Source organism: Rattus rattus, chromosome 15, assembly GCF_011064425.1.
Source record: "Rattus rattus isolate New Zealand chromosome 15, Rrattus_CSIRO_v1, whole genome shotgun sequence".
Lineage (NCBI taxonomy): Eukaryota > Metazoa > Chordata > Mammalia > Rodentia > Muridae > Rattus > Rattus rattus.
In genome coordinates, this window is record NC_046168.1 from 8,742,658 (window position 1) to 8,770,535 (window position 27,878).

Here is a 27,878-nt window from a genome sequence, read left to right on the forward strand (position 1 = left end):
GCCTCACCTAGCTGCCGGGAGGCCACTGTGGTTCCCTTAGTCCAGTCAGCGCAGGCTTTGCCTGTTCATCACTCGGCCCTGAGCTGCGGCTCCCTCTTGCCCTGAGCAGCATGAATTCCCAGATCCAGCAGGGGCTTCCCCCAGGGACCAGCAGGCGTCTTTGCCCACGGAGCCCAAGTTCGACATGTTGTACAAGATTGAGGACGTGCCACCATGGTACCTGTGTATCCTGCTGGGCTTCCAGGTGTGTTCCCAAGGCCCCCCCCGCCCCATGTGACATACTCCAAACGGCCTCAGGTCAGCAAGGTCATTACAGGCTAGAGAAAGAGACAAGGTCAGCACAATGACTGTCCCCAAACAGCTGTGCCAAAGAAGATTAAGTGGCCTGGGAGGATTGTGGGTAGCACATGATAGACAGGAAAAGCCCATCTACAGAACCATAGGAAAAACCTGGGGGAGACTGGGGCTCCTCTCTGGGAGCTTGTCCGGTGTGGTGGGTAATGTCACTGCAAGTAAGCGCCCTGTCAGTATGGTGCAGGTTCAGGACACAGACCTGGGGTGTCCATTTCCACGAGAGTGTTGTAGGGTCACTTCTCGACTGTCTCTCACTCCAGCATTACCTTACATGCTTCAGTGGTACCATTGCTGTGCCCTTCCTCCTGGCTGAGGCGCTGTGTGTGGGCCGCGACCAGCACATGATCAGTCAGCTCATTGGTACCATCTTCACCTGCGTGGGTATCACCACTCTCATTCAGACTACAGTGGGCATCCGGTGAGCGCTCCCCGCCTCCCCCCTCCCTGCCCACCCCCACTTCCAACCCTGCTCATAAGCATGCGCGCGCACACACACACACGCACACGCGCGCACACACACACGCACGCACACGCACGCACGCGCACACACACATGCACACACACACGCACACGCGCGCGCGCACAGACACACACACACACACACACACACACACACACACACACACACACACGCACACACGTGCATTTGCATGCTTGCCCACCACAGGACAGTAGTCTGAGACTGGCGGGTTTCTGCCCTGTCTGCTGCCCTGTCTACCTCCTAGGAAGCCTGAGATTTAGGAGGTCCCCTCCTCCCACTCTACTCCAAGTTTAGGAGTACTATTTCCCTGCCCATTCCTGTGAGCAGGCTTTCAGCAGCCATATGTGGACCTGGGGGAGTCCTAGTCTCGGATGAGCAATCGAAGTCTGCACGGCTCAGGGGTGGTGGATGCGAACAGTCACAAGCAGCCCTCAGATTCAGAAATGGAGCAGTCCCTTTTGAGCACATGGCTCCTCTAGGCGCCGAGATGGAAGGCAAAGTGAAGAGCTTGAAATGGAGGAGCCCTGGAAATGTGGGGGAGGGAGTCCACGTAGGGCCTCAGGGACGTCCCTTCCTCTGTCCCTTCATCTAACCTTCCTTTTCAACACCTTCTCCTCAACCCACTCCACCGCTGCTACCGTGTGCCGCTTCCAGGCTGCCGCTGTTCCAGGCCAGTGCCTTTGCGTTTCTGGTTCCAGCCAAGGCTATCCTGGCTTTGGAGAGGTGGAAGTGTCCTCCAGAAGGTGGGTTCAGTTTTGGCATTTGCACTGGAGGCCTGGGCAGCTTCCCGGAGTCTGGGCACCAGGGTGTGTTCATGGCAGTGTGTTCTCTCCATTTCTGCCCCCAGAGGAGATCTACGGTAACTGGAGTATGCCCCTGAACACCTCTCATATCTGGCACCCTCGGATTCGGGAGGTAGGTAAAGAGATTGGGTCTGAAGGATGGGGTAGGTGGGCAGGTCACTGCTGGGCTGTTTTCAAGGAGGTGGCTGAGGAACTTAACATTTTGATAATGGCCAGGTCAAATTGATATCGCTCATTTTGCTTTTTTAGGTCCAGGGTGCAATCATGGTGTCCAGCGTGGTAGAGGTGGTGATTGGGCTGTTGGGGCTGCCTGGGGCCCTGCTCAGCTACATTGGGCCTCTCACGGTCACCCCCACTGTCTCCCTTATCGGTCTCTCTGTTTTCCAAGCTGCTGGCGACCGAGCTGGCTCCCATTGGGGCATTTCGGCTTGGTGAGCAGGCAACCGGACTCCTGCCCAATCCCAGGCTTACCCCACATCCCCTTCATTCCTACCTTCTCATCGGTGTCCAGGCCCCAGCCTGGTCCACCAGCTATTTCCTTCTTGTGTCTCTGCCTCCAGCTCCATTCTACTGATCGTCCTGTTCTCCCAGTATCTACGCAACCTCACCTTCCTGTTGCCTGTTTACCGATGGGGCAAGGGTCTTACTCTCTTCCGCATCCAGATCTTTAAGATGTTTCCGGTGAGGAGCTCGCAGATGCTGCGAAAAGGGGCAAGACCAGAGCCAGGGAAGGTCGGGGCAAGGGCAGGGTTTCCCCGCCAAAGGCTGGGGGTCAGCCAGGGCTCTGGGGCTGACACAGAAGCAGGCGAGTCTGCACCAAGGTCTCCAGTGCCTGCAGCACCCCGTCACCCCACCTGCTCCAGATCGTGCTGGCCATCATGACCGTGTGGCTACTCTGCTATGTGCTGACCCTGACAGACGTGCTGCCCGCAGATCCCACAGTCTACGGTTTCCAGGCTCGAACTGATGCCCGAGGGGACATCATGGCTATCTCTCCCTGGATCCGGATCCCCTACCCATGTAAGCAAGCCTGCTTGGTTCCTTCTTTTTCCAACTGAAATTCCTGAGACACGTGGTGACTCTGGGTTCAGCTGACAACGCACATTAGCCCTGATCGTGGATGTCCCTGAGTGGTAGTTTACTTCCACATCTTATTCTGGACTGCTGTATTATTAGTAAGATCCCCAACCAGCTCCTCTCCCTTTCTTTTCTTTTTAAAATTTATTTATAGATTTTTTTTTAATGTAGGAGTGCTCTGTCTGCATGAACACCTACATGCCAGAAGAGGGCATCAGATTCCTTTATAGATGGTCGTGAGCCAGCATGTGGTTGCTGGGAATTGAACTCAGGACCATCTGGAAGCGCAGTCAGTGTCCTCAGCTGCTGGCTGAGCCTTCTCTCCAGCACACCCCACTCCCCCCTTTTCAAATAGCCCCATCTATTCCCAAGCCACCACAGCCTCCTCAAGAACCAACCATGTTTCATCCAACCCAGGTCAATGGGGCCTACCCACAGTGACCGTGGCTGCAGTTCTGGGAATGTTCAGCGCCACACTGGCGGGCATCATCGAGTCCATCGGTGATTACTATGCCTGCGCCCGGTTGGCTGGAGCACCACCCCCTCCAGTCCATGCTATCAACAGGTATGCCCACCTCAATGTCTGATGGGAGGAGCCACTCTAACAGCAAGTGTAGGGCCAGGACTGGGTCCCACACTTAATGGGCTTAGGCATGAAAGTCACCCTCACCCCTAGCCCTCATTTGGAGTATGGAATGGGGATTACTCATTCTATAAATGCTGGGAGCCGCTGAGGGTGTCAGTCCCAAGGAAACCAGTTGTTGAGATGTGTGCCCCCAGTTCATGTGCACTCTTATTCAATGGCCAACCAGGCTGTGAGGTCAGGGCCTTCATCACCTTCATGAAGCTCAGGATCATCCACGGGAGTAAGCACTGCCCACTGAGTACCGGTACTGACACCTGGTTTCCAGGCACTAGCTGGTTCCAGCCTGCACAGCCTCAGAAAGGGTGTAGCGGACCAAGGTGACAATAGACTGGTGAAGGGGCGGGGTCGACACCCCACTCACCATTTCTTTACAGGGGGATTTTCACCGAAGGCATCTGCTGCATCATCGCTGGGCTACTGGGCACAGGCAACGGGTCCACCTCTTCCAGCCCCAACATCGGGGTCCTAGGGATTACCAAGGTGCCACACACCACTTGCCAGAGGCAGCACATCCCTGTTCATGGGCTGCAGGCCCTCTTCTAAGCCATCTTGGCTTTGGCCTGGCCCCATCCTGTCTTTGAGAGCATCCCACCTTTATCCTACCCCCTCCTAATGCTGGAGTCTGTTTGCACACCTAATACCCTGCCCCCTGGACCTAGCCCTGCCTCTGGGCCTAGCCAGCCCCTGGCTTCCTGCAGGTGGGGAGCCGAAGAGTCGTGCAGTATGGTGCAGGTATCATGCTAATCCTGGGGGCCATTGGCAAATTCACAGCTCTCTTCGCCTCACTGCCGGACCCCATCCTGGGAGGGATGTTCTGCACTCTTTTCGGTGAGTGTCTGATGCCTCCCCAGGGGGAGTGGCAGGACCTGGTCTAGCCAGGCTGAGCCTCTAGCAGTTCTGCTGTGGCAGGTATGATCACCGCTGTGGGACTGTCCAATCTACAGTTCGTGGACATGAACTCCTCCCGCAACCTCTTTGTATTGGGATTCTCCATGTTCTTCGGCCTCACGCTACCCAACTACCTGGATTCCAACCCAGGTGCCATCAACACAGGTACCCTTTGCTCTCTACCATCTCAGAGTGACCCTTCAGTGACACAGTACTTCCCTAGACACAGCAACGAGGCTGGGGTTATAAGCAAGAGGCTGGCTATGCTCACTTAATTTTCCTAATAGTCCCACGAGATTCTATTACCACCTCTGTTTTCCAGAGGAACAGGAGCTCACAGAAGCTGAGCGACTTGTCCTAAGCTAACAATTGGCAGCGTCGGAAGTTTCTCCCCACAGGTGGGAGACAGGGATACAGACAGGCTTGAAGGTCAGGCTTTGTCATATTCCATGGCTATGACAGTAGATAAGTCAGTGGACCACACAGGTGGAAGGTCCCCTGAGCTCTGCTTTCCAGAAAAGGTCACTAGCCCCTTGACCTACTCCACAGGCGTTCCTGAAGTGGATCAGATCCTAACTGTGCTGCTGACCACAGAGATGTTTGTTGGTGGCTGTCTTGCTTTCATACTGGACAACACAGTGCCAGGTACTGGGTCAGCTCTGGTTCCCTCTGGGGAGGGAAGCACAGAGGCAGGCTATACTGTCGTGTATACTCACGAGGGTTTGGTTCCTGAGATGTGGCCAGGCCTGAGGCTGTGCAGGCCAGTGCACAGAGGAAATGGGATGGTGGTGTCCACTGGCTGGAGGAAAGACGGAGGTACGACCTATGACCCAGGGTCTTAAAAAGGATGAGATCATCAGAGTTCTCTTTGGGCTTGGTAGTCCTTGTCTTCCCAACTCTTTAGCACCAATAGGCTGAGAACACCTTTATCTTCACAGAGCTGGGTAGGTAAAAATGCAGCGTTGGTTTGCGGGAGAAACCAAGAATGGTAGCAGCTTACAGCATGAATAGGAGAGCCCCCCAAAAAACGAAACCTTCGATGCCCAAGTTCGCTTTTTTGTTGTTCTGTTTTGCAAGGATTGTGGAAATGTGATAGTTCAGTATGCATATGCCCAGTAAATATATTCTAAAAACTGACAGCCATCAGATCTGAGTCAGGAGTACAGTGTCTCACGTCATCCTCAGACCTGACGAAGTACTTGCCCATATCTGACTTAAGTGCTAGACTTAAGCCAATGTTGAAACAGCAACACAAACTGACCACAAAGTCGTAAGGTAACCCTAAACTGCCAATCTGAAAGGGCCATTGTACTGTACTGCCCTTGCACATGGGTTTGGGGAAACTGGACGAGCAAAGCTCAATGAAGAGGGCAGTCATCAACCACGTTTGAGACACTGCAGTTCAGACTGGTTTGGACTTCTCACTCACTTGTCTTTATCTGCTCAGTGTTGACATTATCCCTGCCTCGTACCCCAGAGAAGAGTCAAATGCAGTTTAGGACAAGCTGCTGGGATTTACCAGCTTGGCTCTGAATCAGACAGAGGAGGATGTGCAGGACAGTTGGTTATGATGAATCCTGGCCACAACATGGGAAGTAAAACTGGGTTTAAATAACAATTAAATTGCAGTAAGTAGGTTGGGGTCGTTGTAGAGAAGCTGGCTCCTTCCTGGGAACCTGTTAGCAAGAGGGCACTCTAGGCTAGGCAGGTTTTCACCCGCGGGCAGGGGAGTAGAGCCAAGCGACATTGGGACTGGCACCTGCGCCCTGTTGGAACATGTCCAGGCGGCCTCTCCTGATGCATCCTGCCCTCCTAGCTGAGCTCACTCAACTGCAGCACTCTGGGCTACTCTTACCTCTGGGTGCCTTCGCTCCTCCCCTAGGTTATCCATCTCGGTCTTTATCAGCTCTAGCCCTCCTCTCCCATAGGTACACCCTACCTCGTTGAAGATCTCTTGCTCAGCTTGGCTTTCATCCCTACTATAATATAAATATGGTTTATGTCCCAAATGTAGAGTCGTAATAGTGAATCCTTACACTGATAAATAATTTCAAGGTCTACGTCCTCGGGCTGGTGGGCTGACTCAGCAGGGACCTGATTGGAGTTTAATGCCCAGGGCCTACAAAATGGAGCAAGAGAATACTTCCTGTGCTAATCCTAAGACCTCCTCACTCTCATGGTTCCACAAATTCTAGATAAACAGTAAATGTGATAAAAAATTTAAAAATATGTACTTTTTTTTTTCTTTTTTCTTTTTTTCGGAGCTGGGGACTGAACCCAGGGCCTTGTGCTTGCTAGGCAAGTGCTCTACCATTGAGCTAAATCCCCAGCCCCTAAAAATATGTCCTTACTTCAAGGTACAACTTGGACACTATTTGGGTCCCATGAACCAACCACACACTAGTCCCACATTCAGACAATATGACTTAGCTTGTTTCGTTACCTTAAATTTTTGTGCCTATGCACCCTCCCAGGAGTGTTCAGAAATAATGAAATTATTTAGCACAAGACCTGATGTGTAGTTACACAGCATTCATCTAAGGTTTCTCAGAGCTCTGGGAAGCAAGGCATCTGGGAGCAAACTGCCTCGACTCCATTCTGGCAAACTCACACTGGATTCTAGAAACATGCCTTAGGGCTGATTGTGTAGGGAAGGTAGCAGATTATGTGTAGGGAAGGAAGGGTTGTTACCCTCCTGGATGACCTCACTGTCCTCCTGCAGGGAGCCCAGAGGAAAGAGGCCTGATACAGTGGAAAGCCGGGGCACACGCCAACAGTGAGACGCTGGCCAGTCTCAAGAGCTACGATTTCCCGTTCGGGATGGGCATGGTAAAAAGGACCACCTTTTTTAGATACATCCCCATCTGCCCAGTCTTCAGAGGATTCTCTAAGACAGAAAATCAGCCTGCAGTTCTAGAAGACACTCCAGACAACACAGAAACTGGGTCTGTGTGTACCAAGGTCTGAAACTACCTCTATGAAAGGTAGGATGTGTTCTTGTGGGGGGCTGAATAATCAAACATCTGTTTAAACAAACAAAAATCAAATCAAACTACTTTCATTTCTGTAATCTGTTACAAGTTTCTTCAAGGGGAAAGTAGGTTGGGTAAAAGTTCTATGTGGATCTAGGTAGAATTCCTAAGCCATATTGTAGTGAGAACAGAAATTTCCAAGTGTTGTGAGACACTGATGGTCACAAGTATGCTGATCAATCCTACCAGATACAGGCAGCATCTAGACCAAGTAGAGAGTCTAAGAGTAGTCACTGCCAGCCTGGGTCCTCTCTCTCTTTTTTTTTTTTTCCGGAGCTGGGGACCGAACCCAGGGCCTTGCGCTTGCTAGGCAAGCGCCTACCACTGAGCTAAATCCCCAACCCCTGGGTCCTCTCAAGCACGGTACTAGTAACAAACAAAATCACCTTCCGCCGATGCATGCTCCTTCCATTCATAGCCCCTCTCAAATTGAAGGTGTTAACAAGTATGTACTTTGTGTGCATTGGTGTACACTGTGTGCTTGTCTGGTGCCTATGGAGGGCAGAAGCAAGCACAGGATCCTCTGGAGCTGGAGTTATGGGTGGTTGTGAACCACCATGTGGGTACTAGAAAAATCAAACCTGGGTCCTTTGCCAGAGCTCTTATCCACTGAGCTATCTTTCCAGCCCTTCGAATGCAGGAATTTATAGGTGTGTATTATCATTACCATACCTAAGTAACATGTTTGAGATCGGAAAGGTTGAAAATACTGCAAACAGGAGAGATCCTTCCACATATGTTAATCGGTTCATAAAACTAGAGGTCATAAAATTAAAATCACTTACAATTCAGTTACCAGAAACCTGCTAACATAAGTCTGTAAGAGGTTGATCATTTTATCTTTAGAGCTTCAAAACACGTGGGTACAGTTCTGAATCCTACCTTTGTCTAGAATGCAGACACCTGGCTCTAGTTAATTCAAATATTTTCCCCCTCAAACAAGAGACATTCCAGTGGTGGCTTAACCACACAATGCCTGCTGTAAGGAGCCAGGCAGGAGGCATGAAATCAAAGCCTGAGTGATGCCCCTTGTACATTTGATTCTGAGCAGTCAGAGAACAAAGGGACTGAATGTGTTATGCCCACCCCACTCCCAAAACAAGTGTCAAGCATGCCTGTCTTTTTCGCAGCCAGGTGTAGTGGCACACATTTAATCCCAGGACTTTGAGGCAGAGGCAGGTACATGTCTGGGAGGTGGAGCCAGCCCTACAGTGAGCTCCAGGGCAGCCAGTACTGTGGAGACCTTGTTTCCAATAACGAAACCTAATCAAATCAAACCAAACCAAAGACCAACAAGAGGAGGCTGCTCTTCCAGAGGACCAGGGTTCAATTCTGGCACCTACATGGCAGCTCACAATTGTCTATAAATACAATCCTTAGGGGTTCTGGTGTCCTGTTCTGGCCTCTCTCGCTACCAGTTTTGAAAGGTATTCACAGACATACCTGCAGACATTAGTCACTCATCTAATTAAGGAAAAAAAAAAAGAGTAAGAAATCAAAGCCCTTCTCTAGTAGTTTAAGGTAACTGTTTCTATAAAGTAAACTCTTCAGTAGCTGCACATGGTGGCGTAATCCCAGTGAAGGCAGACAGGCAATCAAGGTCAGCCAGGACAGTCAGACGTACATAGAAAAATCCTGTCCTGGAAAAACGAGACAAAACAAACAAAAGACCCTCACTGGATGTGGACAACCCACAAACATTGGTTGTTTAGCATGCATAAAGTAACTCCTAAATCAACCGCTAGCACCATGAACAAAAAACAAAACAAAAAACAAATAAAAAGCTTTCTGAAAGAATGAGCCAGAAATAACCATACAAAAGAGCGAGGCAACCCTGGCACCCAGAAACTTGCGGTAAGAGGACCCTAAGTTCTAAGCTGGCCTTGGCTATGTAACAATATACTGCCTCAAAAACAATAAAGGACCCCATGGTCTGTTTTCGTCTTTAGCTGTATAATATCAAGAAAAATCTATGCTGCTGCACATAGTAAACAAGTGCTCTGCCACTAACCGACATCCCCAGCCCAATCCTAACTTTATACCATGGCTAAGACTGCTGACAATGCAGGCTTGGGCAAGGACAAGTCAGACACTGGCAGACACCTGCATGGCTACTGTGGACTGGAGCACATCCTCACCTCCTGCACAGGGCGGACCACTGCCCACACTAGGTGAGCACCAACGCTGGAGTCTGCACCAATGACACAAGCACCAGCTCAGTTCTACTATCATTTATTTTTTTAAATATTTTTGAAAAAATATAATTTTTTTACAATATTTTCAACTTAAACACTATTCACACTGAACACGTATGGCAGCTTAACCTACTCAAATATGAAGTTTAAGAAGCCAAAACTGTTCTAGCTTTGTTAAAAGAAAACGTGTGCTGCAGACTATAGTCATGATGGTTATTAACAAAGCAGGGAAGAGCACCAAAGTCACTCCACTGTCTCTCGAGTGCTTCAATTGGGTTATGGGTTGGTGTGGGTCCTGGTTAGACTTCACACGGATGGTATGATGCAATCAATCTTCAGAAGACGCAAGCCTCCAATTGTATTTCCTCAAGCTTAACACTAGGAGAACGCGGCATTCCTAACATGATAATACACCAGGCAAAAGTCAGACAGACTAGATCCCATCTGACCACCACCTTGTAACCTCAGGCAAAGACATTCTTGTGAAATTACTTTAAAAGTTAACAGATTTTCTCCAGAAAAGGTTATTTTTGATGGACAAATGCAACTGAGAAATCTGTTTAACAATCAGAACTTAATTTAAACTTATTTACTTATTTTTTTTACAACGTGTAGACATTAAAAAGTGTCAACTAATCCTAAGGGACCAGTTTAGCCTCAAAGACAGACAATTCAGTGAGATTTGGAGGTGATTTAATTTGGTTCTTTGTCACAATCAACTGGTGCTTCTTCCTGCTGTCTTTACATCAAGCCATGCGGCCAATTCTACTTTCAGTAACTGTGTGACAGCTGCTTACTCAGTAACAGTCTCAGCACTTTTATTAAGCATGCAAGACTAACAAAAACTTTGGCAATGCGTAAGTGTAACACAGTGACGAGAGAGAGCTTTTACAATGGAGTCTTCTAACACTGCCTTCCCAGTGTGGAAACTGTGCTACATCCACCCAAAGCGGCCGGCTGCTCAGACATGTCAGTACTTCACCCCAGGAACAAACTCCTTTGCATTGGGATTCAGATTGCTCTTCACCTGGAAAATATTAAAAAAAAAAAAAGCAAGTTCATTACACATGACTGCAAACTCTCAGAAGTATTTGGTCTAGACCTTGAATTATCTCCCAGAAAAATACAAAAGATTGGACTCTAAAGTCCTATCTAACCCCAAACTCATGGCAGAGAAGAGAAAGAATGTCATCTGGCTGGCCCAATACCACCGGCCTCTGTGTCCTATTATATCAACTTCTAAAGTAGGACGTGACATTTAGTATAACAAGAAACCTACTAACTTCATATAAACTATAGGTGTCTTTTTCAAGTGTGCTCAATGCTCTGAAAAGACTTTCAAACATGTTTTTTTTTTTTTTTTTTTTTCTTTTTTTCGTCTTTTTCGGAGCTGGGGACCGAACCCAGGGCCTTGTGCTTGCTAGGCAAGCGCTCTACCATTAAGCTAAATCCCCAACCCACTTTCAAACATATTAAATACATGTTCTCAGTCTGATTAACTGGAGCACTGTTGGCTACTGGGGAATTTTATTTGCAGTTTTCACTGAAAACTGGGGGTTATCTTTCTACAACTGCTGTTTTCTGATTCCCATAGGAGGCACGGTGTGTATCAGGAAAACAAACTACCCAGGAGACAGAAGACCTGAGTTGGAGATCTCAGCTGTCCCTATTCCAAATTCCCATGGAAGATTGGACAGATCACCCTCTCTGTGACTCCATTTTCATGACAGCCCAAGTCTCTAAGTCCTCGAGAGACCTGTATTTGCATTGCTCTGATTCCTCACTTCCACTTTCCTAAGCATGCATGTCAAGGAGGAAGAGCTGGAGATAAAAAAGGAAACTCAGAGAGATTCCAGGGCTTCATGTAGACATGACGAAACCAAACAAAACCCCCTGAATTCCAATGCTATGTATTTTAAGACCAAAACAGTATTAAACAATATACTGGACCAATAATTTAGATAAGTTTAGATAAGTATTCTCCCTTCACACAGGGAAAATAAATCTATACTTTCAGACTAGCTCAGTGATAAAGATGTCTATTTAGAATGTTCCAGAACTGGGCTTGACCTTCAACATTAAATATACAGAAATAAAAACACTTAAGAGGAAAAAAAAAAAAAAAAAAAAAAAAAAAAAAAGGCAAGCATGGTTTAATTGTAAAAAATAATAAACAAATATACAATCTTCTAGAAGGTAGGAAAATCTAAAAATGAAGTAATCTTGAATAGACTGAGTCAAATAATTCAGTTTCTGTGTTATACATTTATGCAAGTCCAAGCTATATATTAATAGTGTGTGAAATGACTGAAGTAGCAATAGGTAAAGATGTTCTAACAGCCCAGATCATACACCCACTCAGTTCAGTTCCTGTCATTTACTGCAAAGGGCATGCCACAATGTGGATTCTGGTGTTTTCTGTATTGTGCTTTTGCAGCAGAATGCTTTCCAAAAGCTTGATGGGGAGCACTGCATTCCTCTGGGATGCTTAAAGTCCGAGCATTCACCGTTAGGTGATTATAATGAACAGCTTGGTAAACTAATCCACAATAAACAGAAAGCAATCGAGAAATTCTAGAGCCTAGGACTCCAGATCACTTCCTTGGTCAAAAAGGTGAACACCCAAAACCAGAAAAAACTTGTCATTTCAAATTCTTGTGGAGCATGGTGGCATGCATGCTTCTAACGCTAGGTCTCGGAGGTCTTGGGCATGAGAACTGCTCATGTTTGAGGCCAGTCAGGGCTACGCATTGAGTTCCAGGTTCCAACTAAAGTGAAACTTTTTCAACCACCCACCCACTTCATGAAATTAAAAAACAAAACAAAAAATTTTAAATTTAGTAAAAGACTCCTAAGATTCTATATTAGTGATGATGTAAAACTTAGTTGCAAGCACATTACCAGTGACAAGACTGAGAAATAGAACATGAACCTAGGCCTGGAGAGATGGCTCAGCAGTTAAGAACTGCTCTTCCAGACGTCCTGAGTTCAATTCCAGAAACCACATGGTGGCTCACAACCATCTGTAATGAAATCTGATGCCCTCTTCTGGTGTGTGTGTCTGAAGACAGCTACAGTGTCCTCACACATGAAAATTAAAAACAAAAAAATGAAAGAAACAAAACAACAAAAAAGAAAGAATATGAACTTAGATTTGTATTCTTTTTCTACCAAGAGCTTGTAAGAAACTCAATCAGGAGATCTTAGAAATTTTATCAGATAAAAATTTCCAAATTTTACCAAACGTTTAGGTTAAAATTAAAGATTAAAATTTTCATCATGATGTACGATTAAGTCATACGGTAACACTAAGTTTCTAGACAACTCCAAGACACTTAAATATTCCAAGGGCAACATTAAATTTAATGCAACATTAAGGCTGAAAGCAGCAACAAGAAGTTAGCTTCTCATCACAAATGAGACGCAAGGGAGGCCGCTGCCTCCAAGTACATTGGAAGCATTTTCAAAGGACAAGAGATTCGGAACTCTTCTTAAATAGAGAGCAGCTGAACTTTTCACTTATGGTAGATGAGGTAGGGTCTAAACAGAAGGTGAGAAAGGACAAAGGACGTTTTACCACAAGATCTTCCAGAGAAGAGCCATCACTGATAACAAGGTCATTAAACTGGTCTTGGATTTGGTCCATAGTTTGTGGGAGATCTCGGGCTGGAATAAACCATTCATGTTCTTCTTCCTCTTCCAGCATTTCTTGGAAACAGCGTTCAATAAATTCTTCTTCCCACAACTCCTCTTCTATCTAGATTTACAGCAAAAGGGGTTAATTATAGCATATGGCTTAAAATATCTTAAACTATGTCATCCGAAATCATAATATAAGGGTCAGGTATGGCTGTACATGCCTTTAATCCCAGAACTCAGGAGGCAGGCAAGCAGGAATCTAGGTTTGAGCCCAGCCATGGCTGCACAGTGAGACTCTGCCTCAGCAGAATAGAACCAAATCAAACCATAACATAACGTGCCTAGCTGTGTGGTTTACAACTATCATCTCCACACTTGAACAAGATAAAATGACTACCAAAGTTCCAGGCCAGCCTGTGACACAGTTTGATGAGTTTATCTCTCATTGTTCTCTTAACAGCCAGGCACAACTTTAATTCCAGTACTTTGGAGGCTGAGATGAGTGGAATTCACATCCACACAAACCCCCCATGTCAGAACTGGGAGTGTAACTCATTGATTGTTTCTATGCAGGAAGCCTTCCTAACACCAAAATTTAAAGGCTACAAAACTTTCTTCTCTACTTCTATACTACAGGGGAAAAAAAAAAAAGCCCCAAACTACCTTAAAGACCTTGCAACATCTGTTTAGGGCTATTCCAAGTCTTTACTTGTCTCTGCAGAAGGTTTTTTTTTTTCCATTGAGAGCGACAAGAAAACAGTAATGGAATGATCTCTTCCAGAGATTTTTCAGAATTACCCATGAAGCTTTAAAATATCCAGTCCTTAATCCAATCTCCATAAGGACTAAAGAAAATCTCTAAAACATAGAGATTAAAAACAGCTCAAAACCCCTCTACTAATTTTTACTAATGATAGGAGACATGGTCAATGCTCAAAGCAAAACAAAGAAACATCCCCACACCCACCCTAAAGGGGTTGAAGAAAGGACTCAATGGTTAAGAGTACTTGCTATTCTTGCACAGGACCTAAGTCTGGTTCCCATACCCAGGCTGAGCAGCTCATGATTGCCTCTAATTGCAGCTCTAGGTGACCCAATGCTCTCTACTGACCTCTGCAGGAACTTGTACAGCCTTTAATTCTACTACTTGGGAGGTAGAGGCAGAGACTGGTAAGTGGCTCTCCACTCATTCTAGGGCAGCCTTGTCTATACAATGAGTTCTAGACAGCCAGGGCTATAGGGTGAGATGCCCTGCCTTAAAAACAAAAAACCAACCAACCTTTTCTTTTTTGTTCCTTTTTTCTTTTCCGGAGCTAAGGACCGAACCCAGGGCCTTGTGCTTGCTAGACAAGCGCTCTACCACTGAGCTAAATCCTCAACCCCCAGCCAACCTTTTCTTTTTCTTTTTTTTCGGAGCTGGAGACCGAACCCAGGGCCTTGCGGTTGCTAGGCAAGTGCTTTACCACTGAGCCAAATCCCCAACCCCAGCCAACCTTTTCTAATCTAATACCCCTCCCCTCCCCAAAGATCCCACCCTCAACTGACTCTCACTGAAACAAGACTGAACTGTTTTACTCTGGAATGTCCACTACAGGCCGCAGCAGAGAAGTTGAGCTTGCTACTGACTGCAGAAACCATGATCAGGATTGGGAATGAGAAAACGATAGCAGATTTTCTACTAGTAGACAGCAGAACCGTGGGAATAAAAGGTGACATCTATCAACCTATCAAAGTGAAAAGCAGATCACTTGCACCACGACATCTGTGGTCTGTCTATTCCATCTAAATATTTTTGGATTTGCGTTGTAAGATTTGTGATAGGTTTAAGACAGTGGTTTCCAAACTGAAACTATCTGGAAGCTCTTTTCAGTTTCCCAGGCTCCACCCTATTCTTCTGAATCAATCTTTAGGGTGGGACCCGGATACAAGGTGCCCAAGTAATTTCAATGAGCAGTTCAGCCTGTCACTAATTAACAAATAAAACAGGAGTGGTGGCACATAAATCTTAGTATGCATGAAGGACTAGACACACAGCTCAGTGCCAAGCACATCATCTGAGGCATGAAGCTATGAAAAGAAACATGTCTGTATACAGAACTAACTTGTCTGTTGAATTCCTCTTCATTTTCCATCCACATGTACTCTGCAAATGGATTATCCTCTTCATGAGAATGACCGTTAATAATCACATCGTCATTGATGATGCTTGGGCTAGTACTGCTGCGACTTGGATCTTTCATGGTTGGTGTTCGTTGTCGTTTTTAACCTTTAAAGTAGAATACAATCTTAATGAGCACACTTGTCAGAGGTACATGTTATATTAGTTGGAAAGCATCTTTCTTTTTCCCAAAATGACTTTAAGAGATAGCTGAGGGCTAGGCTTGAGGTACAGATGTAGGACATTTTTAGTGTTTGTGTGAGGACATGGACATGTATGTGAGCCAGAGGTCTGGTGCCACCTACTTGTTTAAAAAGGCTTTTTGTGTCAGTACTCAGAAGCAGAGGCAGGAGGATGGATATCTGTGAGTTCTGGGCTAGCCTGGCCTACATATAGAGTTTGAGCTCAGTTAGTGCAACACAGTGTGACCCTGTCTCAACAAAAAGAAGTATGACATATGTTAGGTTTGAGATATAGACCTATGCACTTGTCATGGATGTGTGTGGAAACTAGAAGACGAGTAGAGTTGGTGCTCTCTTCGTACTATAAGGAGTCAAACTCAGATGGTAAGGTTGTGGGCACATGCCCTAATCCATCTTCCTTGCTCCCACACTAAAAATAATTTCATTTTTGGTTTGAGACACAGTATCACTATGTAGCTCTGGCAGCCCTGGAACTATGTAGACCAGGCTATCCTCAAATATAAGAGATCTACCTGCCTCTGCCTCCAAGTTTTGGGAGTAAAGGTGTTTGAAAGTGTGGAGGAAGTGGTGCATGCTTTTAATCCCAGTACTTGAGAGGCAGCAGCAGACAGATCTCTGAATTTGAAGCTAGCCTGGTCTATAGAGTTTCAGGACAATCAGGGTTACAAAGAGAAAAAAAAGTTTTGTTTTGTTTGAGTGCAGGCACGTGTATGTGGAGATCAGAGGACAACTTTCCAGACTGGGTTGTTTTCCATTTAGCTGAGGTAGTATCACTGTATATACTTCAGGTCAGAACGGCTTATGGAATCTTGATGATTCTTTTGTCTTTGACTGTCCTGGTTATCCTCTGACCTCCATTCACACAGTGTGATTTACGCTGTGATACACCCTAGAAAGTGTAATAAATAAAGCTTAAAGTAATCACTAAGTTTACTGTCAGCAAATAAACACTAGTTGCCTGACTTTAGCTGAGACTAGAAAAGGTAGGTATTATGTACATTATAAGCACATTTACTAACATGCTTAGCTCTTAATGTATGTTAGTAGCTCCTTTATTCCAAAGACAATTGTCATTTGTTCATATTTGATAGTTTCTCACAATCTACTCACGAGCAAATAACTGAATACAACAATTACCTATAAAAACTAGGCTAGCCAGGCTGGTGGTACAAGTGTTTAATTCCAGCACTCTAAATGAAGAGTCAGGAGGATTTGAATTTGAGGCTAAATTTAAAACATGGAATTTCAGATGCTTTACTACTTTACTAGTTAAGTTTGAAATTGCAAAAAATGTGCCAGATGTGGGGGCACATTGAGGTCTTTAGTCCCAGCACTTGGGAGGCAGAGACAGCTGGATTTCAGAGTTTGAGGCCAGCCTGATCTAGTGTGTTTCAGGACAGTCAGGGCTACACAGAGAAACCCTGTCTCAGGGGGAAAAAAAAAAAAAAGAAAAAGAAAAAGTTAAGCCAATTTAAAAATGGGCAAAGTTTAATTGGTGTTGTCTTTAACAAAAACAATTATGAGAGGGGCTTAGTAATTCAAAGGATATGGAACAGAGACAGGCTGACCATGCTTTTTTGTAGGTACAGATTAGGTTTGCCATAAGTTTACCAAATCAAGAGTTCTAGCCCAGTACGGTGGGTGGCACATACCTTTACTCCTAGCTCTCAGGAGGTAGAGGCAGGTGGATTTCTGTGACTTGGAGGCCAGTTTGGTCTATATAGCAGCTCCAGGCTACTGAGGGAAGACACAGTGAGACTCAGTCCCAAGGAAAAATCTAGAAAAAGTATTTACCTCCATATACCAAAAGACTATGAAAAGAGGTGCTGTGAATCTACAGCAACCTCATGAAATATACTGTTCACTGAGTAGAAAATACAAAGACATCCACATCTGAAAACGGATACAAGAAAGATGCTTGGGGAGAGAGATGGCTCAGCGGTTAAGAGCACTGATTGCTCTTCCAAAGGTCCAGAGTTCAATTCCCAGCACCCACATGGTGGCTCACAACCATCTGTAATGGGATCTGATGCCCTCTTCTGGTGTGTCTGGTAACAGCTACAATGTACTTATATAATAAATAAATAAATCTTAAAAAAGAAAGAAAGGAAGGAAGAAAGAAAGAAAAAGATGCTTAGATTAGAAAAAGCACACACGGGGCTGGAGAGGTGGCTCAGAGGTTAAGAGCATTGACTGTTCTTCTAGAGGTCCTGAGTTCAAATCCCAGCGACCACGTGGTGGCTCACAACCATCTGTAATGAGATCTGATGCCCTCTTCTGGTGTGTCTGAAGACAGCTACAGTGTACTTGTATATAATAAATAAATAAATCTTTAAAAAAAAAGAAAAGAAAAAGCACACATGGACTTTCATAAGGATATCACACGATCCTGAAGCTGCAACAAAGACTCCAACATGAGAACATGTCACACAGACACTGTGTCACACATTTATAATCAATCCCAGCACTGGAGAGGTTGAGGTAGGAGATCAAGATTTCAAAACCATCCTCAGCTCCGTAGGGAATTTGAGGCTTGGGAGGGGATAGTCAATGGTGGAGGAAACAGCATTCAGGTAGTGGCACACACCTTTAATTCCAGCACATGGAAGGCAGGGGCTGGTAGATTGAGGTCACCCTGGTCTACAGTGAGTTCCAGGATAGCCAGGGCTAAGTAACCCTGTTTTGGCAGGGGTGGGTGGCTGGGTGGTGACAGATGGAGATTTCATCAAAATATATTTTAACCCCTATCAAATAAAAACAGGCAAAGGATTTGAAGAAAGACAGATATGTACGACACACAGATGGCTTATAAAAACAAGAGAGGGGGTTGGGGATTTAGCTCAGTGGTTGAGCGCTTGCCTAGGAAGCGCAAGGCCCTGGGTTCGGTCCCCAGCTCCGGAAAAAAGAATAAATAAATAAATAAATAAATAAATAAATAAATAAATAAATAAATAAAATAAATAAAAAAAATAAAAATGAGAGAGATTTCCTCTGCTGGGTATAGGCCTATCAGAGCTACACAATTCTTGTATTAAAAAAAAAAATGCCTATAAGCAGTGTTTAATTAAATCTAACATCCATTAGAGAAATACAAACCAAAGTCACAATAAGACACCAGACCACACTCCTGAGGAGAGCTATAGTAAGTCAAAAGCAAGTAGAGAAACCAGGACCCTCACTGACGTGAGAAAGTAATATGCCACCAACTGCTTTATAAACCATAATGGCAGACCCTTAGTAGTTTAAACAAAGGCTATCGTTTGAGCCAGCCATTCTATCCTAGGTATATACTTAGGAAATTAAAGTGTATGCCTACATATGCTGGAACATGGCCCAGGTATGGAGTCTGATGAGAATTCCGAGTGCCTGTGAGCACACTCCAAGAAAACAAGAGCCTGTGACATCAAGTTTCTTTAAAACTTGGAATTGTTCTTGGAAAATAGTTTCATGCTCTACCCAGGTGTAAGATAGTGAATTTACTTCAGATTATTCATTATTGTTTGCTGCCGTTATTCAGTTCAATGTTTAAACTATCCTTTATATGCTTCTGGAGAAACACTTATGCAGTGTGTGGCTTGTTCTTGTGACTGTATGCAGCTAGAACTCATGAGAACTTGACTTGGGTGAGCTTTCTTAACCTCGGAGGTTCTGAGCTTGTCTTGAGGTCCAAATAAAGTCGGCTGCTGCCTGAGAGTTGAGTTGGCCTCTTTTATTGGCTCCATCCTCCCAGGTCCCACCTCTAGAGTGGTGACATACATAGGACAAGGATAGTGCTGCACACCTCAAATCCTGGAGGGAAAAAGCCCAAGTGAAGCAGCAGTTTGGGGTCAGTCTAGGCTACTGAGGAAGACATTTCTGAAAACCAACAAAAATAATAATTTCAACACTTGGGAAGCTTAGTCAAGAGGCAACTTTAAGTTCAAAGCCAGCCTGGGCTACACAGCAAGTGCCAGACCAGCCATAGTTATTATACATTAAGAGCCTGACTCAAATAAAATCCTAAAAGCAAACCAAAAACCAGGCCAGGTGCTTGTCCTGAGAGCACGAGGACTCTCCATTCCCAGCACCCAAATAAAAAGCTGAGCATGGTGGCATGTACTGTCATGCCAGCATTGAGGTGGTGAATCCCTGGGGCTCATCAGCCAGTCCAGGCTAGTCAGAAACCCCATATCCTAGTGAGATCTCATTTAAAAACAAAAACAAAAACTAGGGTGGGGTTGGCCATAGGCTCAGTGGCTAAGAGCACTGACGTCTTTTTAGTTTAAACACTCACAGAGCAACTCCAGTCGCAGGGAACCAGATGCCCTCTCTTCTGACTTCCTGGACACTGCACATATACAATGTCACAAGCATACTTATGGGCAGAATACCCACCTACACACAAGACATACAAAATTTAACAAAAGACATGGTCTGGATGGCTCGCACCTTTAATCCCAGCACCCAGGAGGTAAAGGCAGGCCAGTCTCTGTGAGCTCCAACCCAGCCTGGTTTACAGACTGAGTTCCAGGACAATGAGGACCACAAAGAAAAAGCCTGTTTTGAATCTCCCCCCAAACAAATTACAAAGCAAGATCTAAGACAGCCAGAGCTACACTGAGAAACCCAGTCTGGAAACAAAATCTAAGGGGGAAAAAGAAAAGAGTTTTTGACTGTCTGGTGAGAGTCAAAAGGTTAAGAGTGACAGGTAATAGGTTTCTTTTGTGAGTTATTGGTCCTGGCTGTCTTGAAACTCCATGCTCTCAGAGATCCACCTGCCTCCACCTCTCAAGTGATGGGGATTAAAGGAGTTTGCACTCACCGCTCAGTTGTCTTTTTTCCCCCTTTATAAACTTTTTGATGACCGATGTTTTGTTTTATATTTTCCATCCTAATTCCATGTTTAATCTTCTTACCTTTTTAGATTCCATTAAATATTTTCCCCATGATGTTTATTTTCTTGTGTGTTTAACTGTTTTCTTTATATTTGTGTTGGGGATTACACTCAGGGCATCTGAACACAAGCCAGGTAAATTATGTACTACCAAGCATGTACTCAATTCTTTGTTGAAGAGTGGAGGAATGAGATAGGGTCTCTATATAACCTAGGCTATCCTTCATCTCAAGATCCTCCTGCCTTAGCCTCCTGAATACTGAGGCTGTAGGCCTTTGTTACCACAACCATCTAGCATACATTATTTTTTTTTTGTATTTTCACTAGGTGTATGTGTAAGTGCAGGTGCCTACAGAGGCTAGAAAAGTGCACTGTACCACTTGGGATCTGGAGTTTATGGGAATTGTGAGTCACCTAATGAGTGCTGAGAACTGAACTCTGGTGGCCTGCAAGAGCTGTACATCCTATTAACTGAAGCCAACTCTCCAGCCCCTCGTTTCTTTTCTTTTTTTTTTTTTTAATTTTTTATTCTGAATTTTTTTCACATCACGCACCAGTCCCACTCATCTCCCCGTTACTCTGTATCCAACCTCTGCTCTTGTAACCTTCCCCTCAAGAGAAACATACACCTGAGTGCACAAATGCATGCACAGAGAAAACAAACCATCTTGTAGAAGCTGTAGTCTCTCTCTCTCTCTCTCTCTCTCTCTCTCTCTCTCTCTCACACACACACACACCCACACACCCACACACACACCCACCCACCTATCCATCCATCCTTTCATCTACTTGCAAATGTCCACAGTCGTCAGTGGTCTGGTTTGAGGCCTCAGGTTTCTGCTACACTATCAATACTGAAATCCTCAAAAGAAGTCCTCTCCTGTATCTTGTTGTTCTGTGGAAATCCTGCAGCTTTGGATCTGCAGGACCAGCTCTAGCAGTTCATAGATGGGGTAGATGAAATTCCCTAACTCAAAGCCCTGGATCTGGGCCTGGATGTTAGCTGAGTTGGTCAGCCTGAAGCTCTCCAGCACTGGCCCAGACAGCTCATCCAATGCAAGAGGCAGGATTACTTTTCCCATCTGCCCAAGATGGAGAAGGGTTTGGGGGGAGTACAGACTGCACCTCAGGGCAGACCAGTGGCAGGGTCAGTTCTCTGAGTGCCCAAGTTAGAATGTATCTTTGAAACAAACTTTTGTCTACTTAACAATTCATATTACTGTCTTTATTTTACTAGGTTCATTGTTCACCATTATTTTTCTTGATTTGCAGTACTGGGGAATGAAAATGAAGATCTCGTTTATGCTAACTAAGCACTCTTCCACTGACCTACAGCCCTTGCTAGCTCCTTTAGAGCCGGTGGAGGTCAGAAAAGGGCATAGATCCCTTAAATTGGAGATAAGATAGTTGGGAGCCAAACTCAGGCCCTCTACAAGACCAATGAGTGCTCCAAAACTTTACAAGCTACCTACTTCCAGGCCTTAAGTCTTTGTACCTTAGGCTGCCTGTGAACTAGAGACCTCCTCGCTGAGCTCACAAGCTTCACCATGCTTCACTTTCATCCTTGTTTCTTATATATCTTCTCTTAATTTGACAGATTTGAATTTTACTATTAATTTAACTTACATGAGTTTACTGCCATTCAAAGGAAATGGGTCATAGATACACACACACAAACCTCTGATGTTTGTATGTTGTTCTATTTAAATGTAGGCTAAGAACCACAAAAAACTACACTTGCTGCATGCCTCTTTGGAGACATAATCCTGGCAACAACTCACAGCCTTTGGAGCAAGGAAGAGCAGCACTTTCTACAGAAGATGCTGGATCATTACTGCCAACAGCAATCAGGATCCATTCCTAGTCCACAGGAAGCTGAACTTCTAAAAAGAAGATGATTCAGGGCAGGCTCCTGGAAAGTAGAGTGTTTTTGATTTTCTTTTCATTTTTATATATATATATGTGTGTGTGTGTGTGTGTGTGTGTGTGTGTGTGTGTGTGTGTGTGTGTGTGTGTGTGTGTTTTGCTCCAGGGTATGTCTGTGCATCATACATATGTCTGGTGCCCGCAGAAGAGGTATTGAAGTTATGGTTGTGAGCCATGATGTGGTTCTAGAACTCCTACCAGGTACCCTGGTGAAGAGCAGCCAGAGTTCTACCTCTCCAGTTCCCTGTTCTACTTCAAATTTAAGAGTATTTATTTCTGGGTTGGGGATTTAGCTTAGTGGTTGGGCATTTGCCTAGCAAGCGAAAGGCCCTGGTTTCGGTCCCCAGCTCCGAAAAAAAAAAAAAAAAAAAAAAAAAAAAAAAAAGGGGTATTTATTTCTAAAGGTTGCCTGAACTTACACATTTCCAAACAATTACATGTTCGAGAATGTCTCCTGCATTAATATAGGAACTTTAATCTGAACCAAATTTTCAGACTTTTATGTTTCTAGTCAATAATATACATTGAATTATTTCCGGCTTCATTGTTGCAGGAAATTAATTTTTCCCTCTTGTGAATATTGAACAAATAGCCAGGCATAGTAAGTACCTCATGCCTGTAAGCCACTCAAGAGGCTGAAGCAAGAAGATCAGATATAGCATGAGTTCAAGGCTATTCTGTATAAGGTTAAAAAGTTACCAATTCTATTAAAAAGGAAAAAAAAAAAAAAAAAAAAAAGAAAGAGAAAAAAGGAGGTCCACTGGATTGGTAATACAAGTAACCGAGTCCCCCAAAATAGGGGTGGGGGTTGACTAGGAATTAGAGAACTTATTCCCATGTTATATGAATAAGGTAAGGGAAGAGAAGATGGCTAGGTTTTAAAACTCAGATTTATATAAGGTTTTTATTTATTTTATGTATGTGCGTACACTGCCACTCTTTTGAGACACACCAGAGTAGGGCATCAGATCCCATTACAAATGCTGTGAGACACCATGTGGTTGCTGGGAATTGAACTCAGGACCTCTGGAAGAGTAGACAGTGCTCTTAATTGATAAGCCATCTCTCCAGCTCCAGATTTATAAATTTTTCTAGCCTTTGTTAGATTCATATTTTCCAATTAATATTGCTTAGAAATCAGCCAACCACTTCAATTTAGGAGCTTACAGTCACGATTACCAACGAACTCTGCTCAGACCTGAAATTCCTCACACATTGTTTTCCAACAGTATCCTTCTTTTTTTCTTTTTCCTTTTCTTTTTTTCGGAGCTGGGGACCGAACCCATGGCCTAGCAAGCGCTCTACCACTGAGCTAAATCCCCAACAGTATCCTTTTACAGTGCCATTAAAACCATTAAAATAGGGGTTAATTGTCTTTCTCTACTACTTTGATCTCTTAAGAATTGTCATTAAAATTCTAATAGAGTTATCTTCTGTTCTTTTATTTGCACTGAAAGGTATTAATTTGTCTTCTGTTACTCCTTGGCACTGCACATTTTATGTTACCCCCTCCCACATGCACTCTATTAGTCTACCAGTCTCTTCGGGTGTTAAATAAAAACAAATATTCTATCAGGCATGGTGATGCCTACCTGTAATTCTAGCACTCAAGGGGTTGAGGTAGAAAAACCCTGAGTTTGAGGCCATACCAGACCACATATTAAGTTCTAGGCCAGCCTGGAATATGAAATAAGACCTTGTCTCAAAAACAAAATAAGATTCACAAGAGAAAAATATTTTCATTAGTCTTTTCCACACAAAAGTTTTGGGGAAGCATTAAATTTCTGTCATAATGTTTGACACAAGATAATTACAAGAACATTCTAAGAGCCAGACACAGTGAAGCACACCTGTAACCTTAGCACTTTAGGGAGACTGAAATGAGAGACTCTGGAGTTTAAAAGGTTCAGTGTGGGTTGGGGGCTGGAGAGATGGCTCAAAAGTTAAGAGCACTGGCTACTTTTCCAGAGGTTCTGAGTTCAATTCCCAGCAACCATAACCATGTGTAATGGATCCAATGAAGACAGCGTAGTTGTACACATAAGATAAATATACACATACATAAAATAATCTTTAAAAAGTTCATACTACTATGTATATAGCCAAGACTTATTTTCCAAAGGGGGGGGGGAAGCAAGCAAGCGGGAGTAGCTACAAGCTAGGCAGACAGTGTTAGAGCACGCCTTTGATTCTAGCAGTCAAGAGGCAGATCCAGGTTAGCTGGGGTTATATACTAAGCCTGGCTCATAAGATTAAAACAGCAGCAGCAGGGTTGAGGATTTAGCTCAGTGGTAGAGCACTTGTCTAGCAAGTGCAAGGCCCTGGGTTCTGTCCTCAGCTCCGGAAAAAAAGAAAGAAAGAAAAACAAAACAAAACAAAAAACAGCAGCCACAAACGCTGTTTCATCATCAGTCTGCTTTGTTCTTATTAGCTGTGTAATAAGTTATTGAAATGGAGTCTCACCTTCCTCACATGTAAAATGGGTAATTTTTTAAGTACCTAGGGCTGAAGAGGTGGCTAGCAGCTGAGAGCACTTGTAGAGTTCAGTCCTTAGCACCCACATGGTAGCTTACAACCATCATCCCTGGTTCCAGGATCCTACTCCACCCCCTCATCTTTGCAGCAGGTGTGCGCATGCACGCACAAGTGCACGCACGTATACACCTTTTTTTTTTTTTTTAAAGACTACTTAACTTTATCTGTGTGAGTGTTTTCCCTACGGCTTCTGCCTCTACCTCCCGAGTGCAGGGATTACAGCAATGGAGCACTGGTGCTTTACTTAGCCTCAACTTCCTAAATGCTAGGATTATAAACTTGATCTAATCAAACCCAGTTAACCATTTAGAACAATTAATCCTCTACGAAGATACAAGTTAAAAACCACAGGCCCTATGCCTGTACAAGTCCAACAATGTTACAGAAAAATCCTAATTAAAGGCTAGGACTTGCCAGTGTGGTGGCAGACTCTAGAATTCCTAGCTACTTAGGAAGCAAAGTAGGCAGTCCGGCTAATTTATCAGGACTTTGCCCCAAAGGGCTGGAAATGTTAGTTTTGCACTACAACAACAAAACAAAAATTATAACCCTAATGTTTATAACACTAATCTCTGTTATAAAAGTGAATTGGTAAAAATGTTAATTCTCCAGTTTAATCAAAAGGTCAACTATATCAGAAACACTACACTAATTTATGCAACCAGGTATTAAAATTAAGAGAGTTAATTCAAACCCTTCAGGCAGCTGACCATGTACAATGGCACCAATTAAAGTAATTAATTAGAATTTACTCTTTTAGTCCTTTAGTTGAGCCTGCCATATTTCAAGTATCCTCCACCCCAGGATCTCACTATGTAGCTATGGTTGGCCTTGAAGCTTCTGCCTTTTGAGTACTGGGATCAAAGGCGTTTGCTACCACATCAGGCCCTTTAACAGCCACAGGAGTGCTGAGTTTCACAGAATTCAGCCACCACACAGTTTAATTAATATTTATAAAAGTACTTTGGGGGTTGGGGATTTAGCTCAGCGGTAGAGCGCTTGCCTAGGAAGCGCAAGGCCCTGGGTTCGGTCCCCAGCTCCGAAAAAAAAAAAAAAAAAAAAAAAAAAAAAAGTACTTTGAACAATGCCTAACATGCTCCTGTTTTCTCAACTTTAAAGATTTATTTATTATATATAAATATGCTGTAGCTATCTTTAGATACACCAGAAGACGGCATCAGATCTCATTACAGATGGTTGTGAGCCACCATGTGGTTGCTGGGATTTGAACTCAGTACCTCTGGAAGAGCAGTCAGTGCTCTTAACCACTGAGCCATCTCTCCAATCCCTTTTCTCAACTTTAAAATAGGTAAAAATAAACCTGTTTCATTTCACACGATGCTATATGAAAATACTTTATAAACTACAAAAAGATGTGAAAAGTCCAAAAGGTTATTAAATACTCCTTCAATCGTCCACAATACCCATTAAAATTGCTAACAGTGGACATCGCATAATTTCCATTAAAATGAAGGCAACACTATCTAGGGTTATAAAGGGATAAACCTGAATAAGAGTTACTGTTTACTGGAGGGAAAACCTGGTATAAACTTACTCTGTCCCAAAGAGGATAGAAATTACCTACCTCGGTTTGAGTTCTCAAGGACCAATATGCACAGCCTTTAACCATTACAGTGAATCGCCATTCCCCCCATCCCCTAAAGAAACAGATAAATAGGGTATAATTTTTTTTGAAAGTTATCTATCTTTGGGATACATATTTGTGAGAATTGTTTTGTTCAAGACCACTAACACAGAGACTGTTCTCAATATCCCATCATTAACAAACCAGAACCACAGAATAGGTACTGGAATTCATTAAAGTCCTTGCATAGACTTTTCTAGTTGGAACAATCCACAGCTGAAATTTCAGACGCTACTAAATGAATCAACACCTATCCACTGCTAAAAGAAACGTGTGAAAAACGTGCTACCTTGATACAAGCAACTCTCAGCCAGCATACACAAATGAACGTTCACTGAAATAAGAGTCAAAGGCTGTCAGCAAACTGAAAACCAACTTCGTTCAAGGGTTTGGGGCTGCCAAATCTTTTAGACATATTTAGAAAATTACCGCAGGCTGCTTCAGCACCTTTTTAAAAATTAACCTCAACACAAGTCTTACTATCCTACTCTTTCCTTTCACTGAGGTGGTAGTGGTGGTGAATAAGCACATATTAACGAAAGGTAAAAGGACCAGTTTCAAATCGTAAAAATTGAACGGGTCTTTTTAAGTTTATCTAGCTAAAGCCTTGTGTGTTCCCAGCGCCCCCAAACAACGGCCCTATCTGAAGGACGTGATAAAGCTTAAAATAAAGGGGTAGGGATATTGAAGAAATGGAAGAGGTTGAAAAAGATACAAGCCGTTCGACCGTTACAGAGTGCTCCCCAGGGACACCGCCAGCCTGCCAGTCCCTTTTCTCCCTAAACCCAGCATCCGCAGAAACGCGCAGGCGCAGCAGTAGGGCCTGCGCGTGGCGACGCGCAGGCGCATAGTGAGTAGAAACAATGAGCTTTGTTGCCCAAGTGGCAAAGGGGAGGCCGGGGGGAAACGGGGAGCAGGGGAAAAGGCACCGAACAGGGTAAAAAAAAAAGGACTGACTGAGGAACGCAAGAAAGTGCTATCCCGGCAACACTCGCGCGCCACAAAAGACCCGGATAGAAGGCTGACTGTGCAATCGAAATCATAATGAAATGAGAAAAATGAGCGACGGCCATTTCGGAGATAGATGTAGCCTGCCCGAGCTCATCCCTCAAAATCGGCGGAAATGGGCCAGAACAACCGAGGTCAAACCCGGCTCGAAGGCCCACAGCCTAGGCGACCCTTTTAATCCCTTCGGCCTTCTCGGAGTGCGGCCTCTCGACCACCGGGTTCGCCACACCCTCACGACGGTCCGTCTGACGGGACCCCTCACCCAGTGCACGGCAGCGGGGACGGTAGCCAACGAATCCTGTCGGCCTCCGCGGATCTCCACAGGCAGCGCCGCTCCCCCGCTCGACGTGCGCTTTGCCCGCCGCCTCCCTTCTCCAGTCCAAACAAACACCCCTGCCCGGAAGTGACTTCACTT

The 27,878-nt window shown here is 44.5% G+C and overlaps 2 protein-coding genes across 5 annotated transcripts; one reads left to right on the top strand and one right to left on the bottom strand.

The window, feature by feature from the left end:
- The first annotated feature begins 115 nt into the window (after positions 1 to 115).
- On the top strand, positions 116 to 11,497 carry Slc23a1 (solute carrier family 23 member 1). The gene is made up of 14 exons (XM_032885449.1): positions 116 to 244; positions 615 to 772; positions 1,490 to 1,578; positions 1,683 to 1,750; positions 1,888 to 2,069; positions 2,199 to 2,319; positions 2,502 to 2,658; positions 3,133 to 3,280; positions 3,736 to 3,841; positions 4,060 to 4,189; positions 4,271 to 4,414; positions 4,799 to 4,894; positions 6,972 to 7,233; positions 11,071 to 11,497. Exons 1-13 carry the CDS (start codon positions 185 to 187, stop codon positions 7,214 to 7,216), a joined length of 1,704 nt encoding a protein of 567 aa, XP_032741340.1. The 5' UTR covers positions 116 to 184; the 3' UTR covers positions 7,217 to 7,233; positions 11,071 to 11,497.
- Paip2 (poly(A) binding protein interacting protein 2) lies at positions 9,498 to 27,861 on the bottom strand. Of its 4 annotated transcripts, XM_032885451.1 has the most exons (5): positions 27,726 to 27,860; positions 26,396 to 26,468; positions 15,218 to 15,381; positions 13,054 to 13,233; positions 9,498 to 10,503 (listed from the first exon to the last, which is right to left on the bottom strand). In XM_032885451.1, the coding sequence occupies exons 3-5, from the start codon at positions 15,353 to 15,355 to the stop codon at positions 10,447 to 10,449; spliced, it is 375 nt and encodes a 124-aa protein (XP_032741342.1). In that variant the 5' UTR covers positions 15,356 to 15,381; positions 26,396 to 26,468; positions 27,726 to 27,860; the 3' UTR covers positions 9,498 to 10,446. The 4 variants fall into 4 exon arrangements, with proteins under 4 accessions (XP_032741342.1, XP_032741341.1, XP_032741343.1 ...); XM_032885450.1 differs by lacking the exon at positions 26,396 to 26,468 and having other exon boundaries at positions 27,726 to 27,861; XM_032885452.1 differs by lacking the exons at positions 26,396 to 26,468; positions 27,726 to 27,860 and adding an exon at positions 22,131 to 22,256.
- Between the last annotated feature and the right edge of the window lie 17 nt (positions 27,862 to 27,878).

Excerpts from the sequence above, each read along its gene's own strand:
- Slc23a1 (XM_032885449.1), top strand. The coding sequence starts at position 185 with ATGTTGTACAAGATTGAGGACGTGCCACCATGGTACCTGTGTATCCTG. Across the intron at positions 245-614 it reads GTATCCTGCTGGGCTTCCAG|CATTACCTTACATGCTTCAG; the intron begins GTGTGTTCCCAA and ends CTCTCACTCCAG. Across the intron at positions 2,320-2,501 it reads AGATCTTTAAGATGTTTCCG|ATCGTGCTGGCCATCATGAC; the intron begins GTGAGGAGCTCG and ends CACCTGCTCCAG.
- Paip2 (XM_032885450.1), bottom strand. The coding sequence starts at position 15,355 with ATGAAAGATCCAAGTCGCAGCAGTACTAGCCCAAGCATCATCAATGAC. Across the intron at positions 13,234-15,217 it reads AAGAGGAATTCAACAGACAA|ATAGAAGAGGAGTTGTGGGA; the intron begins GTTAGTTCTGTA and ends CTGTAAATCTAG. Across the intron at positions 10,504-13,053 it reads CTTCTCTGGAAGATCTTGTG|GTGAAGAGCAATCTGAATCC; the intron begins GTAAAACGTCCT and ends AATATTTTCCAG.